Below are 22,410 nucleotides of genomic sequence, written 5' to 3' on the forward strand. Positions count from 1 at the left end.
CACATACGCTGGTCTATAAGCAAACCCAGAATAGACTAGATTAGTAAATGTTCCCCATTGTATATGTGAATCAATATATAATTTATTTGGAATATTCATTTTCCTTATAAGCAGAGAGCTTCAAAGTAAAAAAAATGCAAAATTTTCCATTTTTGCATCAAATTTTGGAATTTTTCACCAAGAAATGATGCAAATATTGACGAAAATTTACCACTAACATAAAGTACAATATGTCACGAAAAAACAATCTCAGAATCAGGATGAAAGGTAAAGGCATCCCAGAGTTATTAATGCTTAAAAGGGTTATCCAGGAAAAAACTTTTTTTTTTATATATCAACTGGCTCCAGAAAGTTAAACAGATTTGTAAATTACTTCTATTAAAAAATCTTAATCCTTTCAGTACTTATGAGCTTCTGAAGTTTAGGTTGTTCTTTTCTGTCTAAGTAATCTCTGATGACACGTGTCTCGGGAACCGCCCAGTTTAGAAGAGGTTTGCTATGGGGATTTGCTTCTAAACTGGGCGTTTCCCGAGACAGGTGTCATCAGAGAGCACTTAGACAGAAAAGAACAACTCAACTTCAGCAGCTCATAAGTACTGAAAGGATTAAGATTGTTTAATAGAAGTAATTTACAAATCTGTTTAACTTTCTGGAACCAGTTGATATATAAAAAAAAGTTTTTTCCTGGATAACCCCTTTAACCCCTTAAGGACTCAGGGTTTTTCCGTTTTTGCACTTTCGTTTTTTCCTCCTTACCTTTTAAAAATCATAACCCTTTCAATTTTCCACCTAAAAATCCATATTATGGCTTATTTTTTGCGTCGCCAATTCTACTTTGCAGTGACATTAGTCATTTTACCCAAAAATGCACGGCGAAACGGAAAAAAAAATCATTGTGCGACAAAATCGGAAAAAAAACGCCATTTTGTAACTTTTGGGGGCTTCCGTTTCTACGCAGTGCATATTTCGGTAAAAATTACACCTTATCATTATTCTGTAGGTCCATACGGTTAAAATGATACCCTACTTATATAGGTTTGATTTTGTCGCACTTCTGGAAAAAATCATAACTACATGCAGGAAAATTTTTACGTTTAAAAATGTCATCTTCTGACCCCTATAACTTTTTTATTTTTCAACGTACGGGGCGGTATGAGGACTCATTTTTTGCGCCGTGATCTGAAGTTTTTAACGGTATGATTTTTGTTTTGATATGACTTTTTGATCACTTTTTATTCATTTTTTAATGTTATAAAAAGTTACCAAAATACGCTTTTTTGGACTTTGGAATTTTTTTGCGCGTACGCCATTAACCATACGGCTTAATTAATGATATATTTTTATAGTTCGGACATTTACGCACGCGGCGATACCACATATGTTTATTTATTTTTTTTTTTTACACTGTTTTATTTTATTTATGGGAAAAGGGGGGTGATTCAAACTTTTATTAGGGAAGGGGTTAAATGACCTTTATTAACACTTTTTTTTAACTTTTTTTTTGCAGTGTTATAGGTCCCATAGGGACCTATAACACTGCACACACTGATCTCCTATGCTGATCACTGGCGTGCATTAACACGCCTGTGATCAGCATTATCGGCGCTTGACTGCTCCTGCCTGGATCTCAGGCACGGAGCAGTCATTCGTCGATCGGACACCGAGGAGGCAGGTAAGAGCCCTCCCGGTGTCCGATCAGCTGTTCGGGACGCCGCGATTTCACCGCGGCGGTCCCGAACAGCCCGACTGAGCAGCCGGGATACTTTCAGTTTCACTTTAGAAGCGGCGGTCAGCTTTGACCGCCGCTTCTAAAGGGTTAATACCGCACATCGCCGCGATCGGCGATGTGTGGTATTAGCCGCGGGTCCCGGCCGTTGATTAGCGCCGGGACCCACGCGATATAATGCGGGATCGCGGCGCGATCCCGCTTCATATCGCGGGAGCCGGCGCAGGACGTAAATATACGTCCTGCGTCGTTAAGGGGTTAAAGTGAAAGTGGTCAGATGTGCAAAAAATGGCCCGGTCCTACAGTGAAAATTGGCCTTAAGGGGTTAAAAATCAGACAATGTGATTTTATGGATTTTTTCTCTCTCTCATTCTGTCTCATAGTTGAGGTATACCTATGATGAAAATGACAGGCCTCTCTCAAGTGGGAGAACTTGCACAATTGGTGGCTGACTAAATACTTTTTTGTCCCACTGTATGTCTTCATCCTGATTTTGGAATCGTCTGCTGGGCCCTCTCCTTCCAGGGGCCCTATAGTAGCCACATTGGTCTGCCTGCACAGTATGTACACCGTATGTACATCCATATATAGGCTATCGTGTGTGCTTGTTTTGTTTATAGGAAGAATTTTTGATGTTTTGGGGGTCCGACTGTCCTGTTGCCATGTAATGTATATGAGTGTCTTTGGCCGATTTTCATGTGGTCATAAGTTGTGGTTAAAAGTACCAAACTGTGAAAACCCCCTCAAGGACAATATAACAATAGCTTGCGCTTCACAAGGACTTCAGACAATGGGACCGTTGACCATTTTGCTTATTCTCACTACCTGCTAAGTGATTTGCACACACAATGGTCTTGTGTACATAGAGAGGTGCCACTTCCCACACATACATTGTCATATAAGACAACCAGACACATTTCCTATTGGTGCAATGCATATGAATGGGGCTTTACAAAGCTATAGTAGAATTCACTGCAACATCCATCTGTAAAGCATCAGAATTTTGCAGCAAATTTCATGAAAATATTAAAATGTAATGTATGAGAGAGTGGGGTCCTCCAGAGGTGTAGAGGTAGCTCAGTGTTTCCCTGAAATTTTTTGCGCAATTTTCGGTAGAACATCCTTCCAAGTTGTCTACTTTTTAGTGCATTGTACACCACTTTATGCAGTGGAATTGTATTTATTATGTGCGCAAATTCAATTTAGAAGTGTTTTTTTTTTTTGTCGCAAAGCCTAATTTTTTTGCGCAAACCTACACCACCTAATAGGACACATACAAAAGTGTCAGATGCTAGAGCACAATGCTTAAAGGGGTATTCCGCCCCTAGACATTTTATCCCCTATCCAAAGAATAGGGGATAAAATGTCAGATCGCCGCGGTCCCGCTGCTGGGGACCCCCGGGATCCCCGCTGCGGCACCGCGCTATCATTACTGCACAGAGCGAGTTCGCTCTGTGCGTAATGACGGGCGATACGGGGGACGGAGCAGCGTGATGTCATGGCTCCGCCCCTCGTGACATCACGGCCCGTCCCCTTAATGCAAGTCTATGGGAGGGGGCGTGACGACCGCCACGCCCCCTCCCATAGACTTGTATTGAAAGGGGCGGGCCGTGACATCACGAGGGGCGGGGCCGTGACGTAACGATGCTCCGGCTCCTGTACCGCCAATCATTACGTGCAGAGTGAACTCGCTCTGTGCTGTAATGATAGCGCGGTGCCGCAGCGGGGATCCCGGGGGTCCCCAGCAGCGGGACCGCGGCAATCTGACATTTTATCCCCTATCCTTTGGATAGGGGATAAAATGTCTAGGGGCGGAATACCCCTTTAAAGGGGTACTCCCGTGGAAAACTTTTTTTTTTAATCAACTGGTGCCAGAAAGTTAAACAGATTTGTAAATTACTTCTATTAAAAAAAATCTTAATCCTTCCAGTACTTTTTAGGGGCTATATACTACAGAAGAAATGCTTTTCTTTTTGGATTTCTCTGATGTCACGACCACAGTGCTCTCTGCTGACCTCTGCTGTCCATTTTTGGAACTGTCCAGAGCAGGAGAAAATCCCCATAGCAAACATATACTGCTCTGAACAGTTCCTAAAATGGACAGCAGAGGTCAGCAGAGAGCACTGTGGTCATGACATCAGAGAAATCCAAAAAGAAAAGCATTTCCTCTGTAGTATACAGCCCATAAAATGTATTGGAAGGATTTACAAATCTGTTTAACTTTCTGGCACCAGTTGATTTAAAAAAAAAACAAAAAAAAAAAAAAAACATGTCACCGGAGTACCCCTTTAACCCAATTTCTGCAGCTCACTGGTTTCTATAATTGCGCAAAATGTATCAAGTCCTGTGCACCTTTTTGGTATATTTTGAGCAACTGTGCATACAATACACCAAGCAAACAGGGGTAAAATCTATTCTTCCTTACACCAACATTGATAAATGTCCCCCATTTAATTGAATGGTTAATGTGTAATTCTTCATTTTGCCTGTAGGGGCAGTGTTATTTACAAAGACTTTTGACATAGGGAGTCATAAAGACATATCAAAAATTGTGATCCATCAGGGTCTTGGTGTTCAGGCCCCAACCAATCACAAGAATGAGCCAGTTGAAACGCTCAGATAAGCACTTATCGTCCCAACCTCTCAGCAAAATACAGATTCTGTAGTGAGTTTATGGAGCCCATCTTATGCGTTGAGCAGCTAGACAGGGAGAGAAGCGCTTCTAGCATATGATCAATGGGTGTGCTTCTAATGATCAATGGGTGTCTTAAAAACCCAGATATCGACCAACCAAATATTTTTGAAGGTTCATTCACACTACGTATTTTCAAATCAGAATTCCGATCCTGAGTTCTACTCTGGAAAATACAATGCAGCCGCCTCCCACTATTTTCAATGGGATTTTGCTGTACCATTCACACTAAGGAATTTCTGCAATGGATGTTCCACCACGGAAATTCTAGATCCCAGACTCTGCCGAGAGAATGAACATGTATGTATGCATTGCCGTCTATGGACAGTTGGGGAGATTTATCAAAACCTGTGCAGGGAAAGAGGCTTGCAGTTGCCTATAGAAACCAATCAGATTGCTTCTTTCATTTTGAAAGAGGCCTGTGAAAAAGGTTGATTGGTTGTCATGGGCAACTGCACCACTCTTACTCTACACAGGTTTTGATAAATCTCCCCCAGTGCTTTTTCAAGCGTTAATAGCACGGGCTTGGAGATGAAATTGTGATGTCCCATTACGGAATGATGTGGCCCCGTACTGTCCTTCTGCCCTGTCAGGCATAGTCCCTCCCACCCTCCCCTGCAGCATACCCCCATTATGTATATAGGTTTGCCTCATATAATGTACTGTTGCTTTAATGTTTGGATCACATGACTGTTACCCAGGAGGCTTCAGTGACCAGGTGACCCCCCAAGTGACCTATGGGTTCCTTGCACAGCCCCCTATATAACCAGGGGAGGGGCTGCAATCCCTCTCTTTCCTGCTGAGGTCCAGTGCAGTCAATTTGTTCCAGTGTCTATGTCCAGAGCATTGGAGGCCTCAAGCCTAAAGTCCTGCAGCCACAAGTCAGTCATCAGTAAGTCAAGTCCATCTGTAGTCACAGTGGCCTGCACTAAAGTCAGTCAAACTACTGCAAGTTCCAGCAAGCCTGCCAGGTCCCCCTGTGTCACTGCTCACCTCTCTGGGATATTTGGCTGTACTGCAAAGACTATATCACCTGTCTTGCCTCAGTAAAGCTGCCGTTATCCTTAATCTGGCATTGGTGTCTTCATTGCCCCTGCCTATCCCAGGATCAGCGGTATTACCTTCGGGTGGTTAAGGCTAAACCACGCCCTGGCGTCACAACAAGAATGGGTTAAAACCATCTGCCCCTGGGGCCATAACATCTGCCCTGCATCTACCCTGCACCCCGACACCACAAAATCTCCACCCAGAATGTCTTCGAGAGGAGATTTCATAGTATGAATAAGCCCTAAAACACTAGCTAGGTTCACACTGCGGAATCTCCAGGCAGAAAATTTCCGCCCGGAGATTCCGAGTGCGGCCAGGATTAACTGAATCAGTCGGCGCTAGGACCGTGCGTACACTGCAGTCTCCAATAGACTGCAATGTGTTTCGCGAGTATTTCCGCCTGAAAAATGAGCGATGCCATTCTTCAGGCAGAAATTTTCAAGCGGATTTTCCCTTCACAATTTCCGCTTCAGAAATTCTGAAGTGTGAATTTGTGAACAGAAACCCATTCCCTACACTATACATTTTAGTAAGCAGAATTTCTGCAAGCAATTTTAAAGAGGAATTGCAGGCGGAAATTCTGTAGTGTGAACGTAGCCTAACTCTTGCTACCAGGTTTTCCCACAAATTACTGCCAACCACTGAAGGTCCCAGTGGGGAGACACTTGGTGATCTGTTTATTGTCAGGGGATGCTTCTAACAAGTAAAGATTTCGAAAGTAACAATTGCCTTAGAGTATGTTCCCACTGCGTAATTCCCGCAGAATTTCTCTCACAGAATTCTGCCCAGTGACCATGAACATCAGTGTAAATGGGTCTTCCGCGAGACCCGTTCACAATAAGGAATTTCATGCAAAGAATCTGTGCAAATAAAGAACATGTTCATTCTTTGCCCGGAAGTCCGCGAGCTCTGAATTGCCATCTATCGTGACGGCGCAGTATTTCAGCGTCGGCCACCAGATGGAATCTCCACTTGCGGAATTTTGCGAGCTGAGATTCTGTGCAGAATCTGCAGTGTGAACATACCCTTAAAGTGTCCATTATTATAAATAATTAAAAAAAAAATCTTGACACGTGGCAGGGACATGTGTCAAAAGTTTTGATCTGTTGGGGTGTGAGTGTTCAGACCCCCACCGGTCTCTAGATATAGAGATGGGTAAGAGGTGGATAAGCATTTCACTCCCCGACTCTCTGTGATCTCCGTCTCCCTCTGCACCAGACAAGCTCCCATATAAGTTTATGGGTGATATTGCGGCGAACCAGGGAGATGAGTGATACATCCAGAGATCAGTGGGGGTCTGAACACCCAGACCCCAACCATCAAAACTTTTGACATGTTCCTGCTACATGTCAAAAGTTTTTATTTATTATGAAAGGTACACTTTAATCATTGCTTTGCAGCATGTTATGTGTATCATAGGGTACAATAACACTGCGTTCCTGCCCCCCATTAATAAATTCCGTCGGCCTCCCACCGAAAACGGGATGTCGTGCATAGGGTTAGCTGTAGCAGCTGACTATTCACTTCTGTGGCCGAATGGAGTTAACTAGTAACTCCTTTCCGGATGTATGCGCTATTTTTAAAAAATTTGTCCACTTAAAATTGCGGATACATCCCGAACAGAGTCACTAGGGGAGGCTCATATTCGTCATACAAGTGAATGGGGTCTACTGCTTCCGTTAACAGTATAGGTCAGCATCCCATTTTTGGCGGGACATCGACGGATACGATTAACGGGGGAAGAAACACAGTGTGATCGTACCCTTAAGGGATTATTGTGGGGTTGCTTCTGTCTCCTTCTTCTATTTTGAGCACACCACGGGGGGCCGGATACGATTAACGGGGGCAGAAACACAGTGTGATCGTACCCTTAACCCCTTAAGGACTCAGGGTTTTTCCTTTTTTGCACTTTCGTTTTTTCCTCCTTACGTTTTAAAAATCAAAACCCTTTCAATTTTCCACCTAGAAATCCATATTATGGCTTATTTTTTGCATCGCCAATTCTACTTTGCAGTGACATTAGTCATTTTACCCAAAAATGCACGGCGAAACGGAAAAAAAAATCATTGTGCGACAAAATCGAAAAAAAAACGCCATTTTGTAACTTTTGGGGGCTTCCGTTTCTACGCAGTGCATATTTCGGTAAAAATTACACCTTATCATTATTCTGTAGGTCCATACGGTTTAAATGATACCCTACTTATATAGGTTTGATTTTGTCGCACTTCTGGAAAAAATCATAACTACATGCAGGAAAATGTATACGTTTAAAAATGTCATCTTCTGACCCCTATAACTTTTTTATTTTTCCACGTACGGGGCGGTATGAGGACTCATTTTTTGCGCCGTGATCTGAAGTTTTTATTGGTATGATTTTTGTTTTGATCTGACTTTTTGATCACTTTTTATTCATTTTTTAATGTTATAAAAAGTTACCAAAATAAGTTTTTTTGGACTTTGGAATTTTTTTGCACGTACGCCATTGACCGTACGGCTTAAATAATGATATATTTTTATAGTTCGGACATTTACGCACGCGGCGATACCACATATGTTTATTTATTTATTTTTTTACACTGTTTTATTTTTTTTATGGGAAAAGGGGGGTGATTCAAACTTTTATTAGGGAAGGGGTTAAATGACCTTTATTAACACTTTTTTTTAACTTTTTTTTTGCAGTGTTATAGGTCCCATAGGGACCTATAACACTGCACACACTGATCTCCTATGCTGATCACTGGGGTGTATTAACACGCCTGTGATCAGCATTATCGGCGCTTGACTGCTCCTGCCTGGATCTCAGGCACGGAGCAGTCATTCGTCGATCGGACACTGAGGAGGCAGGTAAGAGCCCTCCCGGTGTCCGATCAGCTGTTCGGGACGTCGCGATTTCACCGCGGCGGTCCCGAACAGCCCGACTGAGCAGCCGGGATACTTTCAGTTTCACTTTAGAAGCGGCGGTCAGCTTTGACCGCCGCTTCTAAAGGGTTAATACCGCACATCGCCGCGATCGGCGATGTGTGGTATTAGCCGCGGGTCCCGGCCGTTGATTAGCGCCGGGACCCACGCAATATGATGCGGGATCGCGGCGCGATCCCGCTTCATATCACGGGAGCCGGCGCAGGACGTAAATATACGTCCTGCGTCGTTAAGGGGTTAAGGGATTATTGTCGGGTTTCTCCTGTCTCCTTCTTCTATTTTGAGTACACCACGGAGGGCACGATAATATTAGTGGGTCTGTTGTGGGGAAGCTGGTTGGTTTGTTATGGAGGTCCTGCTACAAAATGGCTTATACCAGCTTTTAGTGTGGGGTTTCTATGAACGTATATCTGGTTATTGTACTTGTACAAACCTCTTAAATTACCATTTGCACCTGTGAATGTGCAAAAATGAAAATTTTTATGCTTATCAATGACCACCGAGCGCTTTATCATTTGATCACTGGGCATTGATCAGAAACAGATATGGGACGAATTGTCATACAGAGGATCATCGACTCTTCTGGTGGCCGTCAAACAATGGGCATCAAACAATTCATCTTTATCACTTCAATAGTCGCTTCAATGACCACACAGGGAGAATATAAGCCTTATCTCATTCACATCTGGATGCCTCTACACCAATGTGAAAAGAAACAGGAAGTTTCCCGAGTTTCTGACTGTGTCACGTATAGTAGAGGGATGGAGTGCGGATGGGAAAGTGATCTCAGACGAGAAGAACTGAGCTCTACAAAACTGCAGTAAGCTGGTTTTAGATGATGGCTCCATAGATATGGAGTCACAGGACTGGTTTCTGTGTATCTAAAGTTCAGACACAATTTCATCCATAGTCTCCGGGGAACTTCATGTCCTGGAGCTGCAAATAGTACGTCACATTGCTGACTACTGACTGAGACAGGACACCCCTGCAACCAGTGATTGTCTACACCATGAAACCGGAGGCTATGGGGGGAGCGAGGGAGGTAAGTATAGTTTTTTTTTATGTTATCACACAGACGAGGCACATTAGTGCCATCTTAGTGCCATTACTTTAAAGGCATACTCCGCCCCTAGACATCTTATCCCCTATCAAAAGGGGGGATCGATGGGGACCCCCGCGATCTTCCTGCAGCACCCGGCGTTTGTTTAGAGCATAGGGTGCAGCGCCGGAGCAGGGGAGGCTCGAGACGTCACGGTCACGCCCCCTCAATGCAAGTCTATGTGAGGGGGCGTGACGGCCGTCACACCCCCTCCCATAGGCTTGCATTGAGGGGGCGTGGCCATGACGTCACAAGCGGGGCGTGGCCGTGACGTCATGAGCCTCCCCCCCGCATCGCCAGTCATCCAGCACAGAGCGAAGTTTGCTCCGTGCACCGGATGTCTGGGGTGCTGCGCAGAGATCGCGGGGGTCGCCAGCGACAGGACCCCACGATCAGACATCTTATGCCCTATCCTTTGGATAGGGGATAAGATGTCTTGGGGTGGAGTACCCCTTTAACAACCATTTTAGATGGTTCAAATCATCTCTGATCTTTAGATACACAGAAACCAGTCAAATGGCCATCTCCATATCTATAAAGCCATCGTCTCTGGGCTGAGTCCTCCACTGATTCCTAAAAATAGTAGTGAGAAGCACACAGTAGTGCACTTCACTCCCTGGTTAGGCGCTCTAGTCTACGAAGCCTGTCACCTGCAAAGTGACAGATCGAGTGTCAACTATATCAGTAAATTAGCAGGGAGGGGTCTCAGCACTGAGACCCCGGCCAATCAAAACTTTTGATATGTCTGCATGGCAATCATACGGTTTTTTTAAATGACCGTAATTCTTTAAGTTCTAGTGGAGAAGAATTAGATTAAAAAAGCAAGAACAAATATCACTAAATAACCAGACTGGGCCTCATTTACCAAATCTGTATAACAGTAAATTTGCCTTTGTTGCCCATAGCAACCTGTCACAGCTTATCTTTTGTTTCTCATATTGCTCTGGTAAAATGAAAGCTCTGGTTGCTATGGGGAACATAGAGACCCTTACTATAAAAGAAAACAATAAATATATATATATATTTTTTTTATGTGGCGTTTTTCCCCCTGTGATTTTCTTTTTACAAGTCATGTGACTATCATCATGTGACTCAATGATTTCTATTGAAGGAATTTCATTGCTAAAATAATGGTCTCGGTCATTCTTTTGGCTAAATCTGCCTATAAAACATTGCCATCTGTATTACAGCAAACGTCTGACTGACTGAAACTTTTTGACTGAAATGAAATGGCAAAAATTTTGCATTTTAAGTGTGAACCCCTCCTCCTATAGGTAGCCAAGGTAGAATGGGTAGTTGGCAACCCCGCATCTAGTACCTAGATAATTAGTGGGGATCTGACCTCTTGGACCCCAACTGATCCCAAGAATCGCTCTAAGTCAGTGTTTTCCAAACAGTGTGCCTCCAGCTGCTGCAAAACTACAACTCCCAGCATGCCATGACAGCCAAAGCCTGTCCAGGCATGCTGGGAGTTGTAGTTTTGCAATAGCTGGAGGCACACTGTTTGGAAAACACTCTCTAAAGGTACGTTCACATGGGCGGCTTACTAAAAATTATACTTACATTATATAGTATCTGAAGCAATAGCTTGAATGGTGAATAGCACAAAGAAAATGCAAGGCACTAGTTTATTGGAAGAACAACACATATATAGGCAAGGGGAGTGCTTACAGATGTTAGGAATCCCCTTTATTTCCATATTCATTACCTATTACAACCCTTAGAATACACTACATCAATATACCAATGCACCTTATTTCTATGAGTTTAGTAGAAATCCTTGATCGATGGTATAATATACCAATAACCTCAAATACATTCCCTGAGCTGTTGCTATGTAATGTATTAGAAATCACACAGCCGACGCTACTTAGTGTTGCTAGGTATAAGAAATCTGCAACACCGTCTGTGAATATGCGAACTAGGTACACTAACATAAATCTGAGCTTTGCTGTTGGCCCAAAATGATCACATGGCGATTTGCTAGGAGAACAAAATAAGCTTCTCTGCCTTTTGGCTAAGATCAAGTGTAGTATCTGTTCCTATCAGTCTCATGCCGGTGGTTCAAACAGCACCGGTGTGGAGCTGGTGGGGATGGGTATGGTAGGGGGCAGGTGTACCAGGGGCTGGTTCTGAGGAATCAGCTCGACGGCTGCCCCGATGGGACCTGTTTCCCTCCGGGTCTTGCCATGAGGCTGAGAGGGTCTAGAGCCGAGGTACTTTAGTGCCTCGGGGAGTGGTGACCCGTGGTGCCGAATCTCTCTGGGAGTATTGGCTCACTAAGTGGAAGCACTGGCACCATGAACTCTTTACTTTGTGGCACTCACCTCTTGATTCCTGGCCTTCTGGCTAGGATCAGAGACATTTTTATAGATCCGGCCGGATGTCCGGGCAGTATATCTGCACACATTCACTTATTTATTTATTTTTTGTTCACTGTGTCACTTTTTGTGTGTTGCGTGTTCACAGGATTGTTAGGATGCGATAGCCCTTCTGGGTGTTCCTCCTAGCGGTCTAGGGGAGGTGTGTGTGGCCATTAGGTTCCGCACCTCCCTGCAAACACCCCCGGTACTCCTGCATTGGCAGGGTACCGACCGTTATCGGCTCTGCGGGCAGATACCTTGGCTAACGCCAAGGGGGATGCCGGAAGCATTTGCGGTTCCTTAGTAGCTTCGGCTAAAAAGGGACATTGAACCTGAAATCTCGCAGGTACCCTTTGGTCCGGAGGTGAAGGGTAAGGTTTGTTGGGGGGCCTCTCTCTTGTCTGAGAAGTGCTTGCGATAGACAGCATCCTTTGTGCACTTTTTTTTAGTGTTACACGTTTGCACTTTTTCTTGCATTTTGGGTGATTCGAGAGCACGTTCCTCAGCTCTTAGATAATAGAATGAAGTGCGCATCCGCACTCTGACGATGCCGATTGGCTGATGGCGCAAGGTAGGCATTGGCTGAGCTTAGCCTATGCCAGCTCAGCAAACATGAATATATGAATATGTAAGTGAGGGTAGAGTAGCCGACTGTGAGCTGGAGGGCAGGCAGAGCCTGCAATGACTCATTGGAAGTGTGAGCCTTCGGGCTTAAATGGCGGCAGAGCGCTGAGAATACAGGGACGAGCGTCATCAAAGAAGGGAGAACTACAGAGCTTCCGATCGTCGGAAGAAAGCTTAGAAAGACAGGGATCCGTTCAACATGCAACAAGTATATTACTTAGTTATATAACTTTACTTAACGCCTTCCTGACCAATTAAATACATGTACGTCATGACCAGGAAGGTTTTCTCGACCTATGACATGTACGTCATGCAGATACTGGCCGCTACTCGTGGCATCCCGCCACGCCCGGTAAGATGGTGGCTATCACTAATAGCCAGCCATCTTGCCTCCGGACCTAGGGGGGTTTCGCCTCCCCCCCCTCCCCCCTCACAACAAATCTGACTAGCTAATGGCAGCATTTCGCACATACAAATCCTGAGCAGCGGGGATCGGGACACACACAATGCTCTGCTAGGAGTCCGCAGTATCCCTTACCTGTCCCCCTTCCCCTGGTGTCCCTTACCTGTCCCGAGCTGCTGACGCTATGCCCGCTGGTGAAGCAAGTGCAGTAAATTTATTTATTTATTTATTTATTTTTTGTAAAGGAGCTGTGAAATTGTACAACAGCTCCCCCTAGTGTCCTAAACCTATTACTGCATCTTTTGTGCACTAGAAACTAGGGGGGAGCTGTTGTAAAGAAGTAAAAAAAAAAAAAATATATATATATATATATATATACACATATATACTTGTATATTTATATGTGTGTGTGTAGATATATATATCTAATATATACACACACACATATATTCAAAATTGAATTGTTCCCCAAAATTTTTTATTTTGAACTTTTGTAGAAAATGTGAAAAAATGCTCATAATAATATAAGCCCTCTAATGTTGTAAAAAAGTAAAATAATGTTTAACAAATGATGCCAGCATAGAGTAGACATGTTGTGGATGTGAATTAATAACAAAATTTATTTGGCATGACTATTTCTCTTACAAGTAGAGAGTTTCAAACATAGAGAAATGAAAAATGTTCACAATATTCACAAAAATCACTTCATGTATCAACAAAAATTTACCACTAATATAAAGTACAATACGTCTCGAAAAAACAATCTCTGAATCACTTTGCCAGGTAAAAGCAGTTCAAAGTTATGGCACATGTCAGATTTGAAAAAACGGACTAGGTCATGAAGGCCAAAACTAGCGGAGTCATGAAGGGGTTAATGCTTACTTTGCACATAAATTGATTTGCATCAGAGTACTCCTTTTAAGTGTTAGTATGTCTTATTTTATTATTACTATTATTATTATTTTTTTAAGGGGACCAAGATGGTTAGGTTTTCTTCCTAGTGTTATAGATGGATCCAGTTTGGGGGTGCAGCAGACTGATACAGAGACACATGACGTGGGGGGCAGTTTTTTTCCTCTGAGATAAACCAGTGTGTGACTCCTGAGACTGCAGAGGGCACCTGTGTAAAGAATGTTCTAGGGCCCCCCAAAACCTATCCATTCCCCACTCTCCTCCCCCACCTGGGCACATCTAATACTATACACATCTATGTTACACATACTTACTTCTCTATATAAAGCCATATCATCATGTCCATGTTGTTCACCCTGTCGTACAGTCCATGCACACCGCACTTGTTGAGTAGGTCCTTGTTGAGCTCCAAAGTTCCTGTATGCATATAGGAGAAACTTCCATAAGGTCAACATCACTGCAGCCTCCACTGGGACAGGAAGACTGGTCAGGGTTAAGAGAAAGCTGAATGGAGCAAAGTACAGATATGTTTTTAAGTGCTACGGGCCTCAGACTGGGACAATGACTCTAGGCACACAGACAAGACATCACAGGACTACTCTTAGGTACAAAGGGACTATGTCCTTGAGCCCTGACATGAACCCAATGGAACATCTCTGGAGACCTGAAAATGGTTTCCACTGACGGTCCCCATCCAACCTGACAGAGCTTGTGATAATCTGCAAAGAAGAACGGCAGAAAATCCACGAATCCAGGTGTGTAAACCTTGTGCCCTCATCCCCAAGAAGACTGGAGGCCAGAATCTCTGCCAAAGGGGCTTCAACTAAATATATATTAAAAATTTATACATTTGTAATAAACCTCCCTTCCACACTGAAAAAAAAATTACAAAAATGATGTAATACTATATATGTACCCCACAACATGTACTCTGACATACATTAAAAACCTACAAAGAAAAAAGTTACATTTTGGGGTGTGATGCTTCAATTTTAATCAATGGGTTAAAAATAAAAAAAATTATTCATAGGAATTCTAATAATAGATGTCTGATTTGTTTAACTGTTTAAATCTGATATTTTTTTTTGTTTTTTTTCCAGAAGCCTCTGTCAGTTCCTCAAGTTTTTTTTCCATGCCAGATTTATAATTTTTTTTAATTTAGAGCAAATTCAATTAATTCTGATTTTATTTGCTTATGTCTAATACTTGGTTTTGAAATCCAGAAGCCTTAATGTTAGTTTACGCTTAAAAGTACGATCCATGACCCAGATGCTCATGTTCTCCCCCTTGGCGGCCAACATGCTGTTCCTCTATAGAGGGGGGTTCTTGTTGTCCAGTTCCAAAAAGTATTGAACCAATCAGAGCTGAACCTATAGAAATGCTGCTGGCGGCACGTGCTCAATTCATTTCTATGATAGCGCCGAAAAGACCTGAGTACAGCACTAAGGAATCATCGGCGCTCCCAGAGAAATGAGAGGAGGGAAATAGAAGTAGAAGTAGAAGGATTATTGTAGATATTTATTTTTGCCGTATTTGACACAAAATGAAAAGACTTACGGGGACATTTATCATCGTTGCTTTGGTAAGCAAGTTCTGTAGTCATTTTTTTCTTGCTATTTTTTTGCTTATGTATGACGTATTTATCATACTATCACAGGGGGTTGATAAATTTGGCTTACATGAGCAAAAACCAAGAAGTCACTTTTAAATACAATTTTTTTTAGCACACATAAGCAAAAACCAAATAATGACTACAGAACACCACTTTGCAGCTTTGAAAAAAAATGTGCATATATATATATATATATATATATATATATATATATATATATATAGTGTGTGTGTTCATTACATTTTTTAACACAGTTTTTTCTCCCTAATTGTACTTTTTTTTTTTTTTACTTCTTCTACAGATCCGTGTATCCTGTGGACTCCTTCGGATTCGGGGGACTACTTCGACGACCAGCGTTTTTCTTTGCTTGATGTTAATAAAATAGTTAACGAGGGCTTGTGGGGGAGTGGGTTTTTTTTATAAATTTTTTTTTAAACCTGTTGTGTTTTTTTTTTTTTTTTTACTTGCTGGACAGGCTTAGTAGTGGAATCTGTCTTACAGACGGAGTCCATTACTAAGCCGGGCTTAGCGTTAGCCACAAAAACAGCTAGTGCTAAACCCCAATTATTACCCCGGTACCCAACACCACAGGGGTGCCGGGAAGAGCCGATACTAACAGGCCCGGAGCTTCAAAAATGGCGCTCCTGGGCCTAGGCGGTAACAGGCTGGGGAGGGCCAGTAACAATGGTCCTCGCTCACCCTGGTAACGTCAGGCTGTTACTGTTTGGTTGATATTTGGCTGAGAATAAAAATAGGGGGGACTCTATGTGGTTTTTTAAAAAAAATATTTGATGATTTATATATATATATATATATATATATATATATATATATATATAAAAAAAACGCTTAGGGTCCCCCTTATTTTTATTCTTGGCCAAATACCAACCAAACAGTAACAGCCTGACGTTACCAGGGTGGGCGAGGACCATTGTTACTGGCCCTCCCCAGCCTAAATAACGTCAGCCTGTTACCGCCTAGGCCCAGGAGCGCCATTTTTGACGCTCCGGGCCTGTTGGTACCGGCTCTTCCCGGCACCCCTGTGGTGGTGGGTACTGGGGTAATAATTGGGGGTTAGCGCTAGCTGTTTTTGTGGCTAACCGTAAGCCCAGCTTAGTAATGGACTCCGTCTATAAGACAGCTTCTACTACTGCTGGGAGTTGTAGTTGTGTGGTGCAGGAGATGTGTGGGCAAGTGACAAGCTTGTCCCCTGCACCCAGCTGCAGTACTACAACTACCAGCATGCCCTTACAGTAAGGACATGCTGGGAGTTGTAGTCCTGCAGCTGTGGGCAGGGGACAAGCTTGTAATTCGCCTGCACTGCACAACTACAACTCCCAGCATGTCCTTACAGTAAGGGCATGCTGGGAGTTGTAGTCCTGCAAAGGGAGCCCGGGCACACACACACAGAGAGTCACACACAGTCACACACACACAGTCACACAGACAGTCACACACAGAGACACACAGACAGAGATAGAGACAGACAGAGAGACAGACAGAGAGACATACACACGCTCACCCATCCAGCGCAGCGATCCTTCTCTCCGGGCGCCCTGCGAGTGACGTCACTGACGGAGGGACGTCAGGCCGGCACAACCGTAGACGTGGGAGCTGAGGCCGGCGCAACCGTAGACGTGGGAGTGGAGGCCGGGCACAGTGCAGGTGAAGGCCGGGGGGGGGGGGGGGGTTACGGACGGGCACAGCGCAGGTGAAGGCCGGTGGGGGGGGGGGGGTGTGCGGGGAAGGGGTGCTGACGGACCCCCCCCCCCCCGACAGACTCCTATATCCCTTAATGTTATGTCACTGTTCCGGTCAGGTCCTTTGATTGGCTGCTGGTCCTGGCCAATCACAGGACCCAGTGGGTAATGTGAAATGACAGCAGGGGATTTTGGAGTCTGCGGCGCCGGTATATGTTATAAGGAGCCCAGGCTGACATTACAGTGCAGCCGTCCGGGCTCCTCATACGGCCTCCGCGCTACCCTCACTTAATAATGATGGGGACACTGATATCCCCCCCTTGTCTCCCGCCTGTGCCGCTCAGCTCCCGCTGCTACAAGACTACAACTCCCAGCGTGTCCTCACTGTAAGGGTATGCTGGGACTTGTAGTCTTGCCACAGTTAGCAGACAGATGGGAGTTGTGTGGCGTTGGAAGGGGAGAGGGGGGGGGATGTAAATCACTGCAGTGTCCCTGTAGTGAAGTGAGGGTAGCGGGGGAGAAAGTATGTCGGAGCCCGGGCGGCAGTAGCTTTTCCTGCTCCATGTTGGAGCTGGAGTAAATTTAGTCATTTTTTACGGCCGTTGCGACATTTTATTGCGCAGCTGCGACTGTCGCAGTTAATAAATACCTGACTAAACCAAATAAAGTTTTCAAATCCGCGTACCGTAGTCAAAAAAATGAAACTTGCTCTTTTTGCTCGTATAGATGATTGTCGCACGAAAAGTCATGGTGTTGCAGTAGCGACTTTTTTGCGACAAATTTTCACTGAAAAACTCGGGTAAAAGGGTTGATAAATGCCCCTCTTAGAGAGGAGGAAAGAGGAGAGGAGAGAGAGGGGAGTACAGAAGGAAAGGAGGCCAAGAAGGTCAAGATGGAGAACATTGGACTCACCGCTGGGAGGAGAATGAAGACCTGGCCCTTATCCTTCATGGGAAGGAACAATGTATGTGACCTCCCAGGACCGAGTAACATTAACCTAATGGACAAGACATCAGGTAAGAGATTCACCAAGTATTAGTCATATAAATCCATATATAGTCAGCCTAGGAATTGTGCGGGAGATCAAAACCTGTCCAGAGGAAAAGTTGCTGAGTTGCCCATAGCAACCAATCAGTTTGCTTCTTTCATTTTTGACAAGGCCTCTGCAAAATGAAAGCAGTGAGCTGATTGGTTGCTATGGGCAACTCAGCAACTTTTTCTCTGGACAGGTTTTGATAAATCTCCCCCTATGTCCATGCATCAGTCTCTTTTATAAGACTTTGTATCCAACATGGAGAAGTTGTATATACTGAATAGTTCAGGTAGGAGGATATAAGGTTAAATGATATATTAGATGATAGGATTTTATATAGAGCGATATAGACATATCAGTCACTACTACAACCAGCAGCCTGGATGTTATTGGTAAGGGTATGAGCAGAACACATTGGGCAGGACTGTCCACCAAATGGACCTATGTGACCGATCACCTACACAGCTGCATACATGTGCCATTGACACCCATTGTATAGGTTTTGTAGGTTTCTTTTTGCATATAGTTGTATTCTGCAAATTCCTAATATTGCAAAGAGTTCTCCATTGATGTCCTTAAAATAAGCTTCATTGGTCTTGAAAATAATCCTATATTAAGGAATCTCTAAAATGTTGTTATATACAGTATATGAATTAGAGGACCAAGACTTGGGGTAATTTAGTTTGGAGAAATGACGTCTTAACTTTAATGTTATATACCGTAAAATATAACATTAAAGTTAACAAGATCAAGATAACAATGGCTACATCTGTAGGTTGAACTTGATGGATTCTTTTCTGTTTTAATCTTGTGAACTATGTAAATGATAGATATATCCAGATGTTCTCTAATTCTAACCCAATGAGGGAGATTTAGCAAGATTATAAAGCTATTCTAGTTACCATAGCAACCAGTCAGAGCTCAACTTTAATAAACAGTCATAAGACTAGGAAAGCTGCATTGTGATTGGTTGCTATGGGCAACAAGACCAAGACAGTTTGGACACATGAGGCCCAATGTTTCAATGATGTCACGAAAATGAAAAGTTATTGTAAATCAATAGATGAGACAAAAATACTAAGTAAAAAATCTTATTTCTCAATTCAATAAAGGGTCTTGTGACAAGGAAAAAAAGTATAGAGAGGCGGCAGAAGAAGAGGGGGCTAAGACAAAGAGGACACTAGAGGAGAACTCCCCTTCACGGAAAAAAGCAAAAACATCTGCTGCCGAAACGTCTGCTGCCCAGGAGGAGGTCAGGACAGTCACCATTCCTTTGGGCCTAGATTGCTTTACTTTCCATCAGAAACTGGGAGAAGGCAACTTTGGGCAAGTGATATTGGCTAAAGACATTATCCGCCAGGAACTTGTGGCCATTAAAAAAGCTGACAAACAATATTTTGTGAAATGGAAGGAGAATTTCATAGAGCGGGATATACTCAGCATGTCACATGAGTGTCGCTTTTTAATCCACGGACTGGCAGCTTTTGAAAGTCTTAACCATTTATATTATGTCATGGAACTGGCCGGTGGTGGGGACCTTTCTGACTTTATTATCAAGCAATTTCCATTGGATTTAGATGTAGTAAAGTTCATAGGAGCAGAACTCGTATGTGGGATACAATTCCTTCATGGAAAGAAAATAATCCACAGGGATCTTAAGCCTGATAATATTATCTTAACATCAGACGGACATGTGAAGATCTTGGATTTTGGACTTTCTATAAGAGATGCCTCAGGAACAGCTAGTGATATCTGTGGTAGTCCAGGCTATACTGCACCAGAAGTCACCAATTCAAAGAGATATGGACCAGAGGTGGACTGGTTCTCATTTGGCGCTGTCCTCTACATCATGTTCACCAAAAGACTCCCTTCAGAATCATTTCCAACATCTCTGGGGCCTGAAACCATTGAGGTCATCAAATGTCTGCTCTGTAAGGTCCCGAGTGAACGTCTGGGAGTGACGGGGAGGATACAAGAACATGCCTTCTTTGCCAACACCAGCTGGAAAGACATAGAAGCCGGACAAGTGACGCCCCCTAAGATAATGGTGACTAAATCTATGGATCCGCAGATCAGTAACACCATTCCTGCACCCGGTACGGATGACCAAACCATCAAAATTAAGGCTCGTCATCAAAGCCTTTTTACTGACTTTAGCTTTGTGAGTCCGAAGTGGTCAGAAAACTACCACGTCAATCCCATCACCCCCGTGTATACAGACACCTGGCTGAGAAGGATCTTCATGTCCAAGTTCACAGTGAGCTGAAGACTGTGTCTCTAAGATATGGACACTCCAAGGATCTACAGATTATCTGTTTTATTTGTTTCATTATTATAATAAATTCTTAATGTTAAAACCTGACAAATTGTAACTTTATGAGTAAACACTGAACAAATATGGTGAAGAAAAACATACAAGTGGATCCCCGAGAGCAAAACGGAGCAGGTAAGAGTACCTCTGGTGCCATTGGAACACTGCGATTTAGCTGCGGGTGTTCCCATGAAGGTATCTAAGCCCAGCAATATCCCGTATCGTGTGCAGACATTTTATTCCGTATTGGGTGCTGCTCCAGAGTGCCGGAGACTTGTGACATCGCGACCACACCCCCTCAATGCAAGTCTATGGGAGGGGGCATGACGGCCATCCCACCCTCTCCAATAGATTTGCATTGGGGGACATGGCTGTGACGTCACGAGCGGACTCATGACGAGCCTCCGCCCCGCATCGCCTGTCATCCAACATGGAGCGAAGTTCTGTGGTGCTGCAGCTGAGATCGCGGGGGTCCCCATCAGCGGGACCCCCGCAATCAGACATCTTATCCCCTTTCCTTTGGATAGGGGATAAGATGTCTAGGGGCAGAGTACCCCTTTAATGGAGGCATCAGTATGATTGCTAATGTTCGCCATTAGTGGTGATAGCAGCCGGCAGCAATATAGGACTCAAGTGCAGCCCCTGAGCTCACTTAATAGTGCGAATGCCGCTCAGGACTAAAATGTAGGTTGGGGTGCGCTAAGTACCAGGTGGTCAGGACATACCTTTTTTGCCCTGAGTCCACTAGTGGTTAAACCTGTTTTGTCTCCCTTCTGGCAGGCTGTACAAGTGGACTGCTGATATCACTGCCAATGCATTGTACTGACACGTCCCCCTGACTGATGTTCCTCAGTAACTGGTATCTGTCAGATTCCCTCCAGGTCCCTTTGTGTCCATCAGTCTAGATGATCCCTCATCCCAAGCACATGTAGTATTGATATATATGAGTGTAAGTGCACGGTAAGGTCAATGTGTCATCTCCTGATATTGTCAGACCTGAGGGAAGGAACATGACATAATTTTTTTTACATGTTTTTATTGTAATTTCCCTGATGTCTGATCCATATACATATGACCCCTGGGATCTGCACTGTGAATGGGAATTTCACCCTCATAGGAATCTGGTATACGGGTCTGATGCTGGCAGCTTCCTCGGGGAGAGATATATTTATTAAGGTCTACATTGGTGTTGTGCCCAGAACACCTAAAAATGAGCACACTACCTACTGCTATATTAACTACACAGCAAAGATAATGGCATGTCTAACGCCCATTATTTGCTCCATATTTTTTCTCTATACATCCATACTCATATCAGAGGAAGGCAAAGTCCCAGCAGAGATGGGGCTAATAGAGCAGTCAGATAGTTCTTTAGAATTTAGTATTTCTCATTGCTCTCTATTTGTACTGCCTGTACTATACTGCCCTCTTCTGCTACTACATGTACTGTACCACATTCTACCTGTACTGCCTGTACTATACTGCCCTCTTCTGCTACTACATGTACTGTACCATGTTCTACCTGTACTATACTGTCCTCTATTGGCTCTACATGTACTGTGCCACATTCTGCCTGTACTACATGTACTATACTGCCCTCTACCTCTGTACTGTAATGTACTGCTCTCTACCTGTATCACATGTACTGTCCTGCTCTCTACCTGTATCACATGTACTGTTCTGCTCTCTACCTGTATCACATGTACTGTTCTGCTCTCTACCTGTGCTACATGTACTGTACTGCTCTCTACCTGTATATCATGTACTTTACTGCTCTCTACCTGTATCACATGTACTGTTCTGCTCTCTACCTGTGCTACATGTACTGTACTGCTCTCTACCTGTATATCATGTACTTTACTGCTCTCTACCTGTACTACATGTACTGCACTGCTCTCTATCTGTACTACATGTACTTTACTGCTCTCTACCTGTACTACATGTACTGCACTATATGTACTGTACTGCT

At 43.7% G+C, this 22,410-nt stretch overlaps 1 protein-coding gene, 1 long non-coding RNA gene and 1 pseudogene across 3 annotated transcripts in view; all 3 read left to right on the top strand.

The window, feature by feature from the left end:
• Positions 1-15,864, top strand: part of LOC130267409 (uncharacterized) — a 31,787-nt gene extending 15,923 nt beyond the window's left edge. The window contains exon 3 of the long non-coding RNA XR_008843176.1: positions 15,699-15,864. This is a non-coding gene — a long non-coding RNA (uncharacterized LOC130267409). The remainder of the gene's footprint in view (positions 1-15,698) is intronic.
• LOC130267958 (U2 spliceosomal RNA) lies at positions 11,481-11,573 on the top strand (annotated as a pseudogene).
• Positions 15,865-17,198: 1,334 nt separating the features above from the next.
• On the top strand, positions 17,199-20,510 carry LOC130267407 (protein kinase C delta type-like). Of its 2 annotated transcripts, none has more exons than XM_056517180.1 (2): positions 17,199-18,113; positions 19,243-20,510. In XM_056517180.1, the coding sequence occupies exons 1-2, from the start codon at positions 17,990-17,992 to the stop codon at positions 20,394-20,396; spliced, it is 1,278 nt and encodes a 425-aa protein (XP_056373155.1). In that variant the 5' UTR covers positions 17,199-17,989; the 3' UTR covers positions 20,397-20,510. The 2 variants fall into 2 exon arrangements, with proteins under 2 accessions (XP_056373155.1, XP_056373156.1); XM_056517181.1 differs by lacking the exon at positions 17,199-18,113 and adding an exon at positions 18,311-18,419.
• The last annotated feature ends 1,900 nt before the right edge of the window (positions 20,511-22,410 follow it).

Source organism: Hyla sarda, chromosome 4 (genome assembly GCF_029499605.1).
Source record: "Hyla sarda isolate aHylSar1 chromosome 4, aHylSar1.hap1, whole genome shotgun sequence".
NCBI classification, from domain to species: Eukaryota; Metazoa; Chordata; class Amphibia; order Anura; family Hylidae; genus Hyla; species Hyla sarda.